This window comes from Peromyscus maniculatus, chromosome 10 (genome assembly GCF_049852395.1).
Source record: "Peromyscus maniculatus bairdii isolate BWxNUB_F1_BW_parent chromosome 10, HU_Pman_BW_mat_3.1, whole genome shotgun sequence".
In the NCBI taxonomy this organism is placed as follows: Eukaryota; Metazoa; Chordata; class Mammalia; order Rodentia; family Cricetidae; genus Peromyscus; species Peromyscus maniculatus.
Window position 1 is genome coordinate 68,319,234 of NC_134861.1, and position 19,758 is coordinate 68,338,991.

A 19,758-nucleotide genomic window follows, 5' to 3' on the forward strand; every position below is an offset into this window, starting at 1 on the left:
TAACTTTGTTATTTATTCAATTACTACAAGAAATAAACAGAAATAGAAATCATCTCTTGTATATAACACATATCAGATCCCATATGGGTCTACCAGGTCCTCTAAAACAAGGTAATGATGAAATTGATCAGTTATTGGTAGGATATGTGCTAGAAGCCTCAGAATTTCATAAGTACCATGTTAATAGCAAGGGTTTGAAAAAAGATTTTCCCATCACTTGGCAACAAGCCAAGGAAATTATAAGGACATGTCCTACTTGTTCTTTATACAACCAAACTCCACTACCTGCAGAAAGTAACCCAAAGGGTACTCAAAGAAATGAAATTTGGCAAAGGGATGTTTCATTTTGCAGAGTGTGGAACATTAAAAAATGTACACTATACCATAGATACCTATTTAGGATTTCAATGGGCAACTGCTTGGAGTTCTGAAAAGGCTAATTCTGTAATTATACATTTATTAAAAGTTATAGCCATCCTGGGATACCTGTACAAGTTAAAACAATGCTCCAGCATATATCTCTAGTAAAATGAAAGGTTTTTTTTTTTGCATATTACAATATAAAGCATACTACAGGTATACCACACAATCCTACAGGACAAGTAGTTATAGAAAGATATAATCACACCCAAAAAGATATGCTTAATAAAGACCCCCAGAAATAGATTACATAATGCTTTATTAACTTTAATTTTTTAAAATGCTAATGAGAAAGAAACGGCAGCTGCGGAGAGATATTGGATAACAGGAAAAAATTGCTGAATTAAATGAGTCTGTACACTTTAAAGATGTGCTGACCTCAGAACGGAAACCAAGATATGTGCTAAGGTGGGGAAGAGAATTTGCTTTTGTTTGCATGGGAGAAGAAAAGCTATGGATACCATCAAAACTGATAAAGATTATATTCGAACAGGAGAGACCTCTTGATTAAAAGAGGCAACAGTTCAACAAACAGCATGACCCTTCAATCTAAACTAACTTATAAGTCTACCATGGGCTGGAGAGATGGCTCAGAGGTTAAGAGCACTGACTGCTCTTCCAGAGGTCCTGAGTTCAATTCCCAGCACCCACATGGTGGCTCACAATGATCTGTAATGAGATCTGGTGCCCTCTTCTGGCCTACAGACAGAACACTGTATACATAATAAATAAATAAATCTTTTTTTTTTTTTTAAAGACTACCAAATGCCTTTCATTTGATCAGATATAACCTGCCAAAAGGGAACCTCCCCAAAGTTAGGGTTGGGACAGGGTTTTGGTTTTGTTTTTTCAGGAGAATGAAGGCATCGAAATAAGGAATCTAAAGACCACTAGATAAATGAGACATCTGAAGAATAGGGACAAATCACCGGGCAGTGGTGGCGCACACCTTTAATCCCAGCACTCAGGAGGCAGAGGCAGGCGGATCTCTGAGTTTGAGGCCAGCCTGGGCTACCAAGTGAGTTCCAGGACAGGCTCCAAAGCTACACAGAGAAACCCTGCCTTAAAAACAACAACAACAACAAAAAAGGGACAAATCATACAGACAAAAACATCTCAAGAAAAAGAGTAAATTGGCCTAACAGTATATCATATGTACAACAGGATAAAATTTCATATATCTTTCCAAATGTTTGTTTCTGCTGTTCTCTACAGACATATATGACAAACAGTCTTTTTCTTTTTTTCTTTTTTTTCTTTTTTTTTTTTTTTTTGGTTTTTTTCGAGACAGGGTTTCTCTGTGTAGCTTTGCGCCTTTCCTGGAGCTCACTTGGTAGCCCAGGCTGGCCTCGAACTCACAAAGATCCGCCTGCCTCTGCCTCCCGAGTGCTGGGATTAAAGGCGTGCGCCACCACGCCCGGCTGACAAACAGTCTTTTTATAGTCCCAGTTCAATTAAAAATTAAAGCTGGATTTAGAGTTGGAGCATGGCTCTCTCCTTCCCTAAACCCAAGCATGCTTGTTAAAGGAGAATCCAAAATCTCGGTCTCATGTCAGAAGAGCCACCTGACAGGGGACAGAAGTCACTTACACAGAGCACTGCTTCCCCCAGAAGCGGTGGGGGCTGCTCACCTGAGGTGACGGAAGGGATTTTGCAGCTGGAGGTGATACGGTAGTAGGGCGGGTTGTCCATGTGCGTGACGCCCGAGCTGACGGGGTCTGTGAGCTGAAGCTCACTCACCAGCTCTTCCAGCAGCTGCATCGTTTTGTCTCTGCCCAGATAAACGATGACTTTCTTCACCTGCGCAAGAGAAAGTGGGCAGGAGGAAAGAGGAGACTTTTTAATCGCGTGGCTTGGTCTGGAGGCAGACGCGTCAAACTCACCCATTCCTTTGTGTGTCTGTTTTTATGTGTGTGCACATGCTTTGGTGGGTTTATGGACACTGTGTCAATGCACTGGTGCTGTGGGATGTCTTTCTCTACGCTGTGAAGGTGTTGCTCTGATTGGTTGATAAATAAAATGCTGATGGGCCAGTAGCCAGGCAGGAAGTATAGTGTAGGCAGGATAAGGAGAGAGGAGAATTCTGGGAGGCAGGGAGACGCTGCCAGCTGCCGCCATGAGCAAGCAGGATGTAAGACACCGGTAAGCCACGAGACATGTGGCAAGGTATAGATTTATAGAAATGGGTTAATTTAAGATATAAGAACTAGATAGCAAGAAGCCTGCCACGGCGATACAGTTTATAAGTAATATAAGTCTCTGTGTGTTTGCTTGGCTGCGGGACCGGTGGGTGAGAGAGATTTGTCCTGACCAGGGGCCAGGCAGGACCAGGAAAACTTCAGCTACACACTGCACTATGAGGAGGCCAGAAGAGGGCAGCAGGTCCCTGCCAGGTGGTCCTGTACTACCATGTTGGTGCTAGGCACTGAACCTGGTGCGCTCTGCAAGAGCAACAAGTGCTGAGCCATCTCTCCAGTCCCCATTGAGACAGAATATTTTTAAAAAAAAATCAAAGTTGATCTTCGTGAAAGACGAGTATGGACAAGGAGGACAGGAAAGGGGTGGGGTGCTTTCCTGTAAAGACGCCGCCGTCGGGTCGGACTGCCCTGTGATTGCTACTCACCCGGGGTTCCTGCCAAGTTGCACCTAACGTTCACTCGGTTCTCCTCCTCCTCCCGACCACTGCCCCTAACAGTGGAGTCATCTTGAACAGCAAGGAAGTGAAGCCGGAAGTGACTCCACCTCCTGGGTGGCAGTGAGCACCCATCCACCACCCAAGTCATCTCCAGCACCCCACAGTCTGTATAGGGAAGGGTCTGTAGGAGCTTTGATGGTAACCCCCTGAAGACCCGGCCCTCTGTGGGGCACACTTTGGGGAGATAGATGCCCATGCCCACAGACCTGTGTGCACACCTAGGCGTTCATTTTAGCCCTCACTGTTCCTATTGCTTTGTTAAGGAGGATGGATTTATTTTTTAATACAAAATTCATTTTACATTTAACACGTATGGGTGTGTGGGTTGCACGCATGAGTGTGTGACCCTGTGTGTGGCTGGTGCGGTGGAGGCCAGGAGAGAACATTGCATTCCCTGAAAATAGACAGTGGTGAGCTACCCTGTGGGTGCTGGGAATTGAACTCAGGACCTCTGGAAGAGCAACCAGCACTCTTAACCACTGAGCCGTCTCTCCACTGAGCCCAACCTGGATGGATCTAAGTGTTCCTTTTCCCCCGGAGCAGGAAAGAACATCACATCTCTTGCTTTGCCGTCTATCTCCAAACTTTCCCTTCCTTCCAGAAGACACAGGCCCTGAGCTCTCTGATCAACATGCCAGCCTTGGCCGAGGGAATGCCCAACGGGCAGGCTCCACATCACTACCACCCTCCTCTCCAGTATTAACCTTTCTCCGGGGTTTCTCAGATAACCCTTCCCGGCATTCCACAGCTTCCTGTGTAGCCCTTATCACAGCGGCACTTACCAAGGTGCCGACCACTCTAGGTGTAATTTCAAAGACTAAAGCCTGTCTAGTCCTTGAGGTGGAATGCCAGAACTTGCCAGCCTGACCTGGCTTGGAGCGGCATGCGGTGGCCGTGACCGAGGAGTCACAGAGCAAGTCTGCACACTGTTCCCGACTGTCCTCACGCCACTCCCCATTGCCTCCGTGGGGCCACCAGCCCATACTCTGATGGATACAAATGCGCCCATTTTTAAAAGATGAACAGACTTCCACAATACGTACGTAAGGCAAAAGGCTTGGTTCACTATTCACCCCGCAAATGCTGATCAAAAAGTGCAAAATAATTTTCAGGTTCTTTGGCCAGCCATCTGCAAGTGTGGTCCATACGTTCTCCACCTCCGACCAGGCCAGCTCATCGCCATACTGAAAACAGCACACACAAGAGACACTTCAGAAATGCCTGGTTAGTAAAAGCCAAACGCGTCACTCCACGAAGCAGTGGGAAATAGTTTCTACAGAAAGCCTCATCCTTTCCAAACATTAAAGGAATGGTTAATTCTTTCAGGGAATTGAAACACGAGCGTCATCAGTCATCTCTGGTGGAATTAAAGGATAAGTGGAGTTTATAGTCTAGGTTTCATATGTCTGCCCTACAACCATCTTAGCACCAATTTCTAACCACATTTCATCCTCCTGACCCGAAACTGTGCAGCCACAACAAGGACAAGCCTCCCATACCTTCGCTGTCATGTACATGAGATTGTTCAACACCATGGCGGTGGCCTGGGGGGATCCCCAGCCTTCTCCCCGTAACCAGCGCCTGCTCGTCACCATGAGCTCTCTGTCTTTTAGTGAATCATCCTCATCTTCATCCTGCCGTCTCGCTGAGGGCAGAGGTTTGAAATCAACCAGCTCGATGTTGTTCATCCAGGGCAGGAGATAATGAAGCATGGCCTGGCGCCCTGCTGGGTGAGCCGTCTGGATCCGCTGGCTGATCTCTGGTTCGAGGCACATCAAAGGGGAGACCCAACGTCATCCCATGTGCTTCTTAGCCAACAGGAAGACACATATTACTCATTTCCCACTGATACATGCCATAATGTCTCCTGGCTGACATAATAAAAACAAAGACACACACACACACACACACACACACACACACACACACACACACACACACACACAAACCCAGCTAACACAAAGCATCTACCTCTTTTATTTTCTGATAGTTTTTCTCTGTGTAGCCCAGGCTGGCCTTGAACTACACCTCTGGAGTCCTGGGATTGCAAATGTGTGCAAACCATGACCAGCCATACTTATGTTTTATACAAAGTGCTTTAGACAGTTAAATAAATGTTTCTGTACTCTTGGTAAGATGACAAAATGGTCACTACTTGTATGGAAATCAGTATGATGGCTCCTCCAAAAATTAAAGAAAACTACTCTACCATCCAAGCAATCCAATTATTGAATCCTCATCTTACACAATCCAAAACAGAGACTCAAAGTGATACTTGCACATCCGAATTCGTAACAAAAATAGAAGTGAAATGACTGACAGACGGAAAAAAATGGGTCCACAGACTGTAATGCAGACATGGGGACCCCACACAGCCTTCAAAAAGGAGGAAAAACCATTCCACACTACATGAAGGTACCAGAAGACACTGTGCTAAGGGAAATAGCCTAGCCACATACATAAAATACTACGTGATTCCATTTATCTATCCACAGTAGTCAAGTGATGTAAACAGTGGTTATAAGGGTATGGGGGGGGGGGTGAAGGGCAAGAACTGGGAGGCGCTGTTTAAGGGCTGGCTTCAATTTCACAAGATCAAAGAGTTCTAAGATCTATTCCACTCCTGACACTTCTGAACTGTGCTTTTGAAATGAGCAAGACAGTAAGAATGAAGTCTCAGGACAAAGACAAACACTCTGCATCGACTATTTGCGTCGTTTATATACAAACTGTATAGTTTTGCCAGGAAACACAATCTCTGACACCCAGAAGAAAATGAATGAAGAGATCCTAACTTCGTGTGTAGGAACCAGGGCCAGGTCAAGGCTTGATCTCCTCCTGGGAGACGAGTCATCCCAGGCTGAAGTGCAGCAATATCAACGTGAAAGAAGGCAAATCTCCATGAAAGAAATACTCCACGGAGGCAGGAGAAAAGCCAGGAAATAAGAAGTGCCTGGAAACCTACAAATGAAAGCCACAGAAGGCAGCTAACATCCACAGCTGTGAACAGCTAGAGGACTGAAGACTAGGACATGTTAGAGATTAGAGCAGGCAGGCAGCCAGCAGGTACCTGGTGAGGTTCAGACAGAAACCTGACACTAACGGAGTTAAAGCCTCCTGAGAAGAGGATGAGAACATGAAATAGTGGAGGTGGACGTGACGGTGGATGGCGGGTGTGACGGTGGTTGGTGTATGTGACGCAGGTCCTCAAGGAAGGCACTGCGCAGAGGTGCTGAGCTGGCTGTGACAGAGGAGCCTGGGAGTCAGAACCTTTAAGGTTCACTTTGTGAACAGAGCAAAACAGAAAACCTAAATTGTACACGAAGCCCTCTCTTTCTTTTTTCTAAAAAGCAACACCATGTCATCAAAAAGTTTAAATAGCAAGATAGATGAGTTAAAGTTCTTGCTAAAGAAAAAGCTGCTCTCTCAGACATGTTCTGATTCAACCTCACACTTCCGATGTTCTGAATGTTCTAAAGATGGTCTTTTAGAGCCAGAAGAAGGAAGCTAAGTCAGTGAAATGCCTTGCCTTGCAAACATCAGGATGGGAGTGTGGATCCCAAACACAGGTAAAGAGCCGGGCACAGCAGAACCATCTCTAATCCTGAGGCTGAAGCAGAAGGAGAGAGAGGAGCCAGGCCATCTAGTGAAATAGGTGAGGTCCTATCTAAAATATGATGAAAAAAGTGATGAGGAAAAGACCTGGTATCAACCCTGCTTCCCCATGGAGGCAGCATGCCAGCACACACTTATATATATACATGGACACACACACACACACACACACACACACACACACACACACACACACACGTGCACGCAGTTAGAAACTGGACACACACACACACACACACACACACACACACACGTGCACGCAGTTAGAAACAGGAAGCATTTTTTTTGGGCAACCTGAGAATATGGCGAGCGTGAGCTCTGGATACGCCCTGGCTAGCTCCTCAGACAATTGGTAATAAGAAACGGAATACAGATGCGGCAGCGGGGACAGCTGGCTGAGGACTCCATCTGTTCTCTGAACTTCCAATTTGTGGGCATAGCGAAACATCTTCGGTTCCAGGATCTATGGGAAAGTAGTCCCATCAACTTCAGTTAATACGTAGTGGGTCCTCTAAAGTTCAGCTCTAATTAAAAACCAACAAACTCTCCTACACAGTATTCCAGTTTAAAATCTATACCGTCATTCATATCACCATGCTAATTTCTAGTGCGTGAAATATCTGCAGAAGGTGACCACCATTCAGAAGGATCTGCATCCCTGTATGTAACACCAAGGATGCGGGTACACAGTCCAGTCTGAAGTAGGTTTAGCAACTTACTGTGCAATGACTTGAAAAAGATTAATCACTTTTCCAGCTAAAAATATAACTGCATATAATATGGGCACATGGGAAAAGCCCCTTGAAACTGCTCCTGATTAATCACTAGGCAGACTATAAACTACCCTTGTCTTATATTATGTGAAGCACAAGAGTGCTTGCTAACCTTCTTCTTCATTAAAAAAGGTGAAATTGGATGTAATTCCTTAGTTGGTCCAGCACGGGTACTACTTCAGAGCCTTTAGAAACAACAGCATCCAGGGCTGGAGAGATGGCTCAGCGGTTAAGAGCACTGACTGCTCTTCCACAGGACCCACATGGCACCCGCAAATCCCAGCACCCACATGGTAGCTCACAACTGTCTGTAACTCCAGGGATTCTGACACCCTTGCAGACATGCATGCAGGTGAAACACCAATGCACATAAGATTTTATATATATATAAAAAGGAACATCAGCATCTACTACAACCCCACTTTAAGGTCTTCTTTTTTTTTTTTTTAAAAATAATTTATTTATTTATTGTTTTGCTGGCATGTATGTCTGTGTGAAGGTGTCAGACCCCCTGAAACTGGACTTACAGACAGTTATGAGCTGCTGCTATGTGGGTGCTGGGAATTGAACCCAGGTCCTCTGGAAGAGCAGTCAGGGCTCTTAACCACTGAGCCATCTCTCCAGCCCCTAAGGTCTTCTTAATAATCAATTGTATCAATTAGTTAAAAATTAGATAATAATGTTAATCTAAGAAAAGGATATCATAAAGGATTAACACCCTTTTACATGGTTCTCAAAACAGAACAAAAAACCCCAAACCACCTCATTTTCACCTGTCAAATAGAAGTAGCCACTCCAATATACCAGCCCTAATTAGTGAATCCTGAGTATCAAAATATGTCCACACACACTGATACAATCCTCTATAGGGCAGCTCTGAATACATTATATTATTTAAATACTTAAATAGTAATATTGTCTTTGCCTTGCATTTCTACTGATTTCTACAGAACTTGGTACCATACTTAACTACCAATATTACTATGAATTAATGGTAAAAACAAAATATCAGCTTAGCCAAATCCTGAGGAATGTTAGATTCTAACCACTGTTTGCACACGAACCTGTAAGAGTTGCATAGCAACTTCATAGATACTTCTAGAAGAGTCAGCTGCTTTAAACAGTATCAGGTTTAGGAGCATCACTGTGTCACACTGGTAATCCCTGGGGATAAACATCCACACGTTAGGGAAGGCAATGTTTAGAAATGTTCACTCCAGTGAACGGATATGGCAGACAAAGGACAAGGCTGTGAGTGTCTTCCAAGGCTACAGGGGACTTCCTTTTCTTAAGACAACAGACTCACGGGGGTCGTGATCCTTTACCGGCTAAATGTCATTAGTGTTCAAGGAAGGAAAACAGCGGTTTCTGAATATGTCTGGGTTTTTTGGAAAGAGACACACAAACAACTGTAACCGCACTCTGGGCAGCAGCGTGGGGCCTGGGTACCTGTTCTGGAACACGTTGGCGATGGCTTTGAAGCAGCCCGCGGCCACCCTCCGGGAACCCGTGTAGCAGCGGTCCACGGCCCAGTACATCAGGTTGCTCTGATCTGGGTTCAGCTCCAGCAGCAACGTGACTGCCTCACAGCCCAGCTGGTGGACCTGGGGAAGAGGGAGGACCAGGGAGAGGGAAGTCAGCAGCCAGGGCTTACGCTGAAGGATCCGGCATCTATTCATCGTATGCCATCACATAATCCGATCTCCTTTCGTTCAGCTAATTCACAGTTTACTCACGGGGAGGGGAGGTAAGAGGGTGGGTTAGGGGTGGGAGGGGAATGGGGAATCTTATGTATGTCTCTTGTTTTTGTTTTTTCCTGCAAGGCTATTTTAATTTGATTCTCTCTTCCAACAGAGCCCCCAAGGCAGCTGATGAATGTGAACAATGGCTACGTGCTTTCGGAAAAAAAATGAATGGTGCCCTCCTCAATGATTCTTATCAAATTTAATTATTATTTGCAATAACTCAGTGGGGGGAGGGGTAAGTCACACTTTATATTGCGAAGCTGGGGTGCAAACTGAGTATCAGCGCAGGGCAAGGGGTGAGAAGGGGGGAGGTGAGGAAGGGGGAGGTGAGGAGGGGGAGGTGAGGAGGGGAGAGGTGAGGAGGGGGGAGGTGAGGAGGGGGGAGGTGAGGAGGAGGGAGGCATCAACTCAAAAGGGGTCAAAATGGTGACAGGAGACAAAGTAAAGAGCACGCTTCTCCACAAGAGCAACGCAATGTATTTTAATTTTAGTTATTTAGACTGCATCCTATTAAGATACACATACGGCACCTTATTAATCCTACACGGAGAAAGGGAAATTAAAATTATTCATGTGAGTAATAAGAATTATAACTTCCTTAGACGATACATCCTGTCTGATTTCCTATCACATGCTTATTCAGTGAGGGAGGGTCTCTCAGTTGTGCCCAGCGCTCACCGGTAACATTAGTCCAGTTGTTTTGTGAGCCCTGGAATTACCAGTAGGCTGCCATGTCAACCTGGCATTTACATGGGTACTGGGGATCTGAACTCGGGTCTTTACACTTGCCTGGCAAGTGCTTCAATCACTGAGCTGTCTCCACAGTCCTTTTTTTTTTTTTTTTTTTTTTTTCTCCTGTCCTGGATCTCGCTCTGTAGACCAGGCTGGCCTCGAACTCACAGAGATCCACCTGGCTCTGCCTCCCGAGTGTTGGGATTAAAGGCGTGGGCCACCAGCGCCCGGCTGCCCTTACTTTTTTTTTATGCATATAATTCTATCCTATTTTTAAGGAAGACTTATTTCAGAGGTCCACACATTAACGGCAAATAACGCAATGGTAACTTATTATGAAACTTCAGAGGAACTGCTAGAATTACCTTTTTATCCAGAGAGTCCAGAATGTTATCCAGCCACTTGTATAAATAGCCATCTGATGACAGTCCCACATTGTCTGCAACAGGGCCACAACACAGTACAGCAGACATGGCCTTCAAACGATAATATTGCAATTACACTTAAAACATTTAAGAAGTCAAATGTTGCTGCTTAATGAGAAGAGGCAAGGTATTTTTACTCATGTGTATCTAGCCATAATACCTTTCACAAGGAACTATTTAATAATAATCTTTTTTTTGTGTGTGTGGTTCTGGGGATAAACCCCAGGGCTTATACATGCTGGGCAAGCATTCTGTCAGGAAGCTGTACCCCTATCATAGCAGTAACTTTTAAAAGGGAGATACTCATTATGAGTTAAGTTAGTCTATCATCATACTCCATTCAAGACAAGAGGGCCAAGAGAACGAAGACTTGAACACAAACAACAATAGGTATCCTTCCTTTAAGAAAACAATAATGAAATCTTAGAGACTTTCGGAACTGTATTTTAGGTACCTAGACAAAGCTACCTATGTACAGATGAATCCATACCCTAACACTCTTGGTGCTCTGAAGACATCTTTTTCTGTTCATGATAGTACACAAGGAGAGACAGAAAGAAAAATGACTCTTAACACAGTAAAAAGGCAATCGGGGAGATAAGGCAGTACCTTTAATGCACAGTATTGATGTCTATTGATTTGCATATTCCTATCACTGTATCTGTCCAAGGGTGTAAACATGATGCTAAAGGGGCCTGCCCAGTGACTGAACAGCATAAACAGACTGTGACGAAGGCTTTGTTGAGGAAAAATACTTCTTCTCTGGTGCACTGTAAATATAAAAACAGGTAGACATATTGACTTCTAGTTCATTTTATTCTAGCGTGCATGCCAACTTGTCAGTTATTAAAAAACCAAAGGATACAGGATAGTAAGAGGAAGTTGCATTTGAATCTATCTAAAACCTCCAGGCAGGATGCCGCAAGGAGTCCAGGAGGGAGCTAGAGTCAGGACCAGCCTCTTCCTGGCTGCCTGACGAACGCCATGAAGACAAGGGGCTCGATTCATCGCTACGTGAGAGCTTTTGACCGGGAGAGTGCTATTTCAAATTTTGTATTTTCTTCCCCCAGTAAAAAAGTTGCCTTTGTGAAAGGCACCACACATACATCTTGACATGAGAGCAAAGGAGGAATCTACTCTAAGTCATATGTGCAGACTGTGGTGTGCCCTGTGATGCTCTATGAAATGGTTCAGTTTTGGTACCCACTGGGAACTTACCCTTTTGGAGTCCTATCCTACGTCTTACTCAGGGTTGCTATTGCTGTGATGAAACACCAATACCAAAAGGAACTTGAGGAGGAAGTTCCACATAACAGCTTATCATGACTTGCTCAGCCTGCCTTCTTATAGAACCCAGGACCACCAGCTCAGGGACGGTACCACCCACAATGGGCTGGGCCCGCCCCCATCAATCACTAATTACGAAAATGCTCTACAGGCAGATCTTATGGAAGCATTTTCTCAACCGAGGTCCCCTCTTTTCAGATGGCTCTAGCCTTTGTCAAGTTGACATACAACTAGCCAGCACACCGACCCTATATATTCTCTGTATCAATGTGAGTTAAGAAATTCAACAGTATCTCAATAAATCAAGATGACTCATGGGCAAAGTGCATAGTAATGAAACTAAATCTATCTTTACACTAGCCACTCTTCTACATAGAAAATATAGAGGAGAAAAATGCTCTTGACCCTCAAATAACATTTACCTTTCAAAGGACAAAAAATACAACCCAGGTTAGTATATATTACTTAAAAATAACAAAATAATATTTGGATATAGAAAAAAATTAACTCATGCTGCATACAAAAAGCTTAATCTTTTTAAATCTTGTATTTGGAAAGAATTTATAACTTTTTAAAGCAGCTGTATAGCTCAATCTCCATAGCACATTTCTCAGTGCCTGCTCAAAAACAGGCACACATCTGTGAAATGAATCCATCGGTAACACTGTCCACTTGCTTTAATGTATATCTATCACCTGTTCTCTTCCTCCAATCTGTAGGCGTGACTTGTTCACTTTATTATCAATTGTCACTTTGAGCATGCCACTCCTGGCTCACTGTACAGGCTTGTCCCAAGAGCTCATCCTAATTGAGAGCTTCTGAATTTTGTATCAGTGTCTTGATGATTGTTGAAAACCCCTACTGGGCTGGTTCCTTCTTGATTTTTAGTTACTGACACTAATTTTTGAGGTTAAAAAACAAAACAAAACAAACAAACAACAATAAAAAACAACTTTTGCCATTGACATTGTGCTGACATAAGTTTCCCAGGATGCTCTCAAGTTAGAGGCTCTAAAAAATATATTTAATTAATTAATTAATTTGATTTATTGGTGTGTGTGTGTGAGAGAGAGAGAGAGAGAGAGAGAAAAAAAAAAAAAACATGCCTCAGAGCTGGTGTGGCGGTCACAGGTCAGCTCCCAGCAATCAGTTCTCTCCCTCCATGTGGGTCCCAGAGATGACAGTCACATGACCAGTCTGGGCAGGAAGTGCCTTTCCCCACTGAGGTCAGCATGTCTCGCCCATAAGCTACTTCCTTAACATACAAAACCTCAAAGGAGAGGAAAGCTCGGAGTGGCCCCTTGACATGCCAGGGTGCCCTGGGAAACCGGAAACCCTACCTGGCACGTTCTGAATGATATTCGCCACTAAGGCACTGAAATGACACCGGATATCCTTCAGCGTGTCAGAGTCCTTCTCGTTTTCTGCCTCCAGAAGTTGTCGTGTCAAATCTACGTACTCCAGTAAAGTGTTGTTGAGGAAATGCGTTTCGCTATCAAGGCCACCGCTTGCACTGAAAATACCGAAGAGGAGAAAACAGAGAAAACGTGACTCTCCATCCCAGCTGAAGTAAGAACAAATCCCATTTACCGCAGTCCGAAGAGCGCCCCCTACACCGGGGGTGGTTGTGACTGACGTAAAAATGAAATCAATGCGATCTTGACTTACTTTAATATAAAAAGTAGGAGGTGCTTCTTCATCAAGGGACTGCTATTGTAATTTATACCATCCAATTTCATACCTACTTTTTACAAAAACTAAATATCACCAACTCTCCATTCACACATAATGCTTTGTGGCAAGGAGTGGGGAGCCCTCTAGGGAGCGGCGGAGGTGGGGATGTGTCACTGCAGAAAGGAAGGCCAGTTCCAGTAAAGTGTCCCATCTCTGTTGCTCTTCATACCACACCTTTAGCACGGCTGACTATCTATCCCCGGCCTTTCTGAGATGATGCGTATTATGAAGAATATATTTAAAGGGAATTCAAGGACACAGTGCTGGATCTTAGACTGCTTTAGACTTGGAGCTGCCCTAAGCCTGCTCTGGGATTCTTACTGAGGCAAGAGAAGTACACCCCAGAGTCATGGGGCTGTTTAGAGTCACAAGTCCAGACTCCTGTCTTGTCCCATCAGCTCTTAGTTATGTACCCAGGACTATGACAGTATGTTTCAATAAGAACCTACATGAGTCACTGTGCCTAAAATGACCCTGCAAACAGTAAGTGCTTGCTATACAAATCAAAGGGTATTACATTTCTATTCGGCTAGGTCAGCTCTCATTATATTGGGAAAGTACTTCCAAATAGCATTTTTATTTTTACCAATTATATCTTTAAAAAAATCCTGATCACATACAAATAAGAGTAAGATGTTTCAAAGGCTATATTAAAAATATCCATCTGTGCCGGGCAGTGGTGGCGCACGCCTTTAATCCCAGCACTCGGGAGGCAGAGCCAGGCGGATCTCTGTGAGTTCGAGGCCAGCCTGGGCTACCAAGTGAGTTCCAGGAAAGGCGCAAAGCTACACAGAGAAACCCTGTCTCGAAAAACCAAAAAAAAAAAAAAAAAAATATCCATCTGTAATAATAAACATGTGCTGAATGAACTGATGGGCCAAATTCTGACTTCTGTGACAGGAATCACCACCAATTAGTGGGCTGCACCCTACACCAGGAAAGAACATTAGTTCATTTAAACATCACTTAGTAGCTACTGCATACATTTGGCACGTGGGGTCCTTGTCTCCCTGGCATTCAAAATGTCTCCCATCCTTAGCCATGTGGGATGGGGGGACACACACAGAAGTGACAACCTTCCCATTAATTTTCTCTTAGAAAAAAAATGAACCAAAATAGCTCTTTTCTAAAACAATTACCGCTCAGAAGTGAGCATAGCTTATTTTCAAATACCAATTATTGAAGTTCATTTTCAGTCTTCCAGTATTTGGTAGTTAATCCAAAACAGAACCATTCAAAGGTCATCCATCCTCTCCTACCACATTAAAAGGGGGCACAAAAGGCTCATATCATACATATTCTACATTTCCACTTTATTCTTCATAATTTCAATTAGATCACCTTTAATCACACTTTCTTTTACTTCCCATTTGGCACACAAGAAAACTGAATCTATGGTTTTAACATTCTTTCCCACTAAAGCTCTGTTTCCAGAGTCGGTCACAAGTCCTGATGCTAGATCTGAAAGGTGTCGGGCACACTAAGAAACAGTCAGAAGAAACGATAGCACACACCGTTACTAGGCTTGTTACATTATCGACCTATTCCTCCCGCCAAAACTTCTTCCCAGCTGCCTTGTGTGTACAGGGTCAGATCCATTACTTTTCGCCTTCAGAGGTCAGCTGACACCATTACCCTCCAAAGGAAACTGTTCACTTTCAGCTCACAGCTAATGGCATTTTCCTCAAGGGTCCTGGTCCTACTGTCAAGAATAACTCCAGGATTTATGGCTTGTGAATGGTGGAAAACATAGCTGTGAGTTACATCTATAAAGCTCATAATTTCCCCATCAGGATCCACAGCAGTTCATCAGAAGAAATCTGCATGCCTTGTTAACAGTTAGCCTTTGAACATAGGAGGTTTTTCTTCAAGCCCAGAAGATATTTTTCTTCAAAACAAGTTAAGGGATTACAAATCTGTCAAGAAAAGGCCACCACAATTGCCTTTTCCTAGAAATCAAGGCTCCAATCAAATATCAAAGTCACGGGTACATTAAAGCTAGCTTTTGACCAAGCTAGTGCTGATTGTAGATTTTCTTTCTTTCCTTTATTTTCACTATTACTATTATTATTTTGGTAACTCTGTAGCTCAGGCTAGCCTCAAACTCATGGTAACCCTGCTTCTGATTCTGGTGGTACATAATTTATGGCTGTTGACTAATGGATTGAATGCCTCTTTAATTGGTAAATAATATTCACAGATGTTGACATGTGTATTAGACAGGTATTTTGGTTGCAATGGTGCTTTTCTGTTTTCATGTATTTCAAGGAGAAAACACATTCCCTAATCATCCCAAAGTTTTGAAAGTCAGAATTCAATACCGACCTGTGACTAATGACACCAGCATCCGCCAGCAGTTCAAATATCCGTACCAGCTGTACTCGTAAAATGTCTCGACGCCTGCGCCGTTTCATATTCTGTTCCAAATAGACAGAGATGTGAATTAAGTGCGGGCTCATCACGGTTATCCATGTGGATGCTGCGGATGCTGCTGGCTGTGGTCTCAAAGGGGCAGGTGTGTGGAGGGTGTGAGATTCAAGAGCCAAACAAAACCACATAGCATTTGATCAGCTGATCCCTCCTATGTGTGGCAGAAATAAAATCCTACAGCTACTCTTTGGTGATTTGGTGGCCTGCTGATTTCAGAAGAATTAATCAAGGATGTCCTATCAGAGTCATGAGGGATCCCTAAGACTCAGAAAATGAGGCAGAGGAAACAATCCCAACAGATTAAAAACCTAAGGTTTTGCTCATGCCTGCCTCCTACCTAATTAATTTTTGCCAACAGAGAGTACACATAAAAGCAAAGGACAACGCTGCCCATTATGGGCTGAATAAACAAGGGCCAAGATAACAGGGTGCTGATCCCGACAGCAAGCTGAACAGGGGTAGGGGAGCAATTTCCCGTATCACTTTCTATCTGCCTCATCTCACGTACAAACTCACCTTCCTAATCCAGAGCAACTGGACACTTTTCTTAATCTCTCACTTCCACATCCCCATCCACCTTCCTGCCCTCCAGAAGCAAGCTCATTTGCTGACTGACTCATTCCGTTCACTACTTCGTTGGGGTCTTCCAAGAGTTTACAGAAACCCACTGTGACATGAACAGCTTCCTAACCGTCCTCAAGGATGTCTGCAGAGTTGTATGCTTTCGTTTATCTCCCGCGCAAGACCGTGGGCTGCAGACTCCCAAATGGGAACTGGCATTCAAGGGACTCTTCACCTAATCATTGTGCCCTGTAACCAGAGGGGAACCCAGCTGCTACCCTACAGCAAATGATGTGGCTTCAGAGTTCTCTGTACAGGACAGCAGCTGTGACTAACTCCCCTCTCCCGCTTAAGTTTCTCAGGGGACCTCACCTCCCCAGCATTCACAACAGAGATCCTCCACAGGGATCTGAGGCCATGTAAGTTGCTTCACAGAAATCGATGTTCGACACTGCCCCAGTATTCTCCCTGGACAGGCCTAGCAGGTAAATTTTAGCAAGATCTTTGCATAATTCTCAGAGGTCACGGTCATAACAGAACTAGACTACAGGACAGACTGAAAACCAGGCCACTTTCATGAGCTACTTCGTATCGAGCTGGCTAGCCTAATAGTTAACTTCTTTTCCTCGTATGCAATTTGCAGAAAAAATAAGTAATTTCTGGATACTTTCATAATACTGTCAAATGTTATTTTTCTGCCTACAGTAAGTGCCTTTGTCCATTAGGAAAAATGTCCCCAAGCCCAGCTCAGCAGTTCTTAACGATGCAGGCAGAGTCCAGAGGCATTTATCTTACGCATTTTCCATAAGCTCATATCCACGTGTCACAGCAAACTGATGTAATTAGTTTACACACTCCTTTGCTCCTAAAAGCCTACTGTTTCGCGCGGGGCGGTGGTGGCTCACACCTTTAATCCCAGCACTCGGGAGGCAGAGCCAGGAGGATCTCTGTGAGTTCGAGGCCAGCCTGGGCTACCAAGTGAGTTCCAGGAAAGGCGCAAAGCTACACAGAGAAACCCTGTCTCGAAAAACCAAAAAAAAAAAAAAAAGCCTACTGTTTCTGAATGTTTCGGTTCTGTAGATGTGTGATTCGAGAAGCAGGGCTGCTGAACGGGACCGCTGGCTGCTGCTAAGGAAAGTTTGCCGGGGAGCAGCCAAGGCTGAGTGCCGACAGTAGTCTATGGATGTGTTCATGCTTCAAAGGCAACCGAGTAGCTGCCGTAGAGACGGCGAGGCTGGAAACACTGAAGGCATTACTGTGTGGCCATTCTCAGAAGGCCTGCCAGCTCTGTGCAGCAGACCCTACGTCCTGCTCTCCTTCGTGCTACAGTGACGTTCCAACTGCTTTACACCCTGGGTTTCTGCTTGTGCTGTACTGGACAAGAGAGCGAATCCGCACAGGAAAAGCCATGTTTAAAGTACACCAGGCAGCCGGGCATGGGGGTTTGTGCTTTCAAACCCAGGACTCCTGAGGCACAGGCAAATGGATTTCTTGAGCTTGAGGCTAGCCTCGTCTACATAGTGAGTTCCAGACAAGGCTGGGCCACTATAAAGCAAGGAAGCAAACAAACAAAAACAAAACAAAACAAAAACAACAACAACAAAAAACCCAAACAATAACAACAAGAAAACACATCAGCCTTTTGCACCCTAATTTCTACCTTTTTGGGTACATCAGGACAAGGTTTACCACATAGATACTGAACGATGGGAATCTACATAACGGCTTACCTCTGGCCTTCTTTCAAGTGCTTCTTTAATTATGGGGTGTAACTCCTCTATCAGTTCCCTAAAAGAAAAGCGGTATATATTCTTTGCACTGACAGCTAGGTGGGTAGAACCTGACATTTGCAAATACATACGGAAACAGCAGAAACTGATAAGTATTAACCCTAAATCTACTGTTTCAAACAGTTCTTAATGCTTCATTTTGATTATAAAACAGTCATCCAATTGAACATTTAGAAACTGCAAAACATGGCATAAGCCTTTCTGTTTATGAAGAAGAATAACATTGAGATTTATTCCATTGTTTTGTGAACTGTGTATATTTTATGGAGGTGAAACATGGTTATGTGTGAAATGCTCTCCTCCTTCCTTTTACACTAACTAGCACGCCGCTAACGAGTTAATGACATCCTGCCACACAGCAGGCTAGCCTGATTTTCCTAGGGAGACAGGCAGATACAAAGGCAACTGATTAACACACACAGTTGTTGACTGAACCAGTGTTTATAGTAACAGAAGATTAGACAGAACCTGGTTTACATTTTGATTTAAATGGAAAATGTGCTCATCGCACAGGACTGAGAACAAAATGAAAAGCCCATGGAAACAAAATCCACCCATGATTTGATCATTTATATAAAAATGGTGATATCAGGAGAACAATTTTGTGGAGAAAACCAAGTTTGAATTTGCTCAGTACAGACGAGAAAGGGACGGCTGAATACATTGACTAAATGGAGAGGCCAGAGCTGGTGTGCACCTATGTGCAAAAGACCTGGACTCCCTCCACTCCACTGCGCCTCTCTGCTGAGCACACTTGGTATTCCAGCACATTGGAAAAGGCAAGAAGAGAGTTACCTAAAGGCTCCTGGGTTGGTCCTGCCAAGACCTAGAACCAGGGACTCCGTGACTTCCATGCTCTCGGAGCGCATCATTGGAACTATGTGCTTGAACAAGGATGAAGGGGATGGGATGCCAATAATCTGAGAGAAAAAAAATCAGAATTGCCACTTACTTACAATTAGATGGTCAACCAAATAACTTGACATTTAATCATCTTGGGTCAAATGCCATTGAGTAGATGACACTTTGGGGCAAACAAAGGCTGCTTCAAAACTCACTTTCAGCACACGGAACCCAGAAAAGCTAAAGGGCTTGTCCGATGGCTTACTACAAGTTCATTTGCCGAACTTGTTGGTATAGAGATTCGACACCACACAACGCCCCATGGATCCATCAGACGTTTCCTATCTTTTGATCCATAAACATAAGAAAAACAAAATTCTGACACCCTAGTCTTAGGTTTCTTCCAACCACTCCATGACGCCGTCTGTCCCATCAGACAATCTATTTAGCAGTTCTTCTCAAGTATCTATTATGCCACTGTGTGAGTTAGGCAAACTTTGTGAAAGCGTTGAATTATTAGACGATGACTTTGGGAACAGTTCACCCCTGTAATCCCAGGACCGGGGCGGCTAAGACAAGAGGATTGCTGGAAGTTTGAGCCAGCCCAGGATACACAGTGAGTTCTAAGCTGGCTTGGGTTATATGAGAGACTTGTCTCATGAAATCAATAAACCAAGGAATCAATGACTCCTACTGGCAATGGGAAGT

General features: G+C 44.1%; 1 protein-coding gene across 13 annotated transcripts in view; it reads right to left on the bottom strand.

Annotated features, from left to right (window-relative positions):
• Fryl (FRY like transcription coactivator) overlaps positions 1-19,758 on the bottom strand; it is a 248,956-nt gene that overhangs the window by 53,316 nt on the left and 175,882 nt on the right. For all 13 annotated transcript variants that reach the window (XM_076546439.1, XM_076546432.1, XM_076546430.1 and 10 more), the window contains 12 exons: positions 19,003-19,127; positions 18,148-18,205; positions 15,752-15,843; positions 13,033-13,205; positions 11,015-11,175; positions 10,346-10,456; positions 8,953-9,107; positions 8,568-8,667; positions 7,025-7,193; positions 4,615-4,874; positions 4,159-4,299; positions 2,052-2,220 (listed from right to left, as the gene is read on the bottom strand). In XM_076546439.1, the coding sequence (XP_076402554.1) occupies positions 2,052-2,220; positions 4,159-4,299; positions 4,615-4,874; positions 7,025-7,193; positions 8,568-8,667; positions 8,953-9,107; positions 10,346-10,456; positions 11,015-11,175; positions 13,033-13,205; positions 15,752-15,843; positions 18,148-18,205; positions 19,003-19,127 (1,714 nt within the window). The remainder of the gene's footprint in view (positions 1-2,051; positions 2,221-4,158; positions 4,300-4,614; positions 4,875-7,024; positions 7,194-8,567; positions 8,668-8,952; positions 9,108-10,345; positions 10,457-11,014; positions 11,176-13,032; positions 13,206-15,751; positions 15,844-18,147; positions 18,206-19,002; positions 19,128-19,758) is intronic.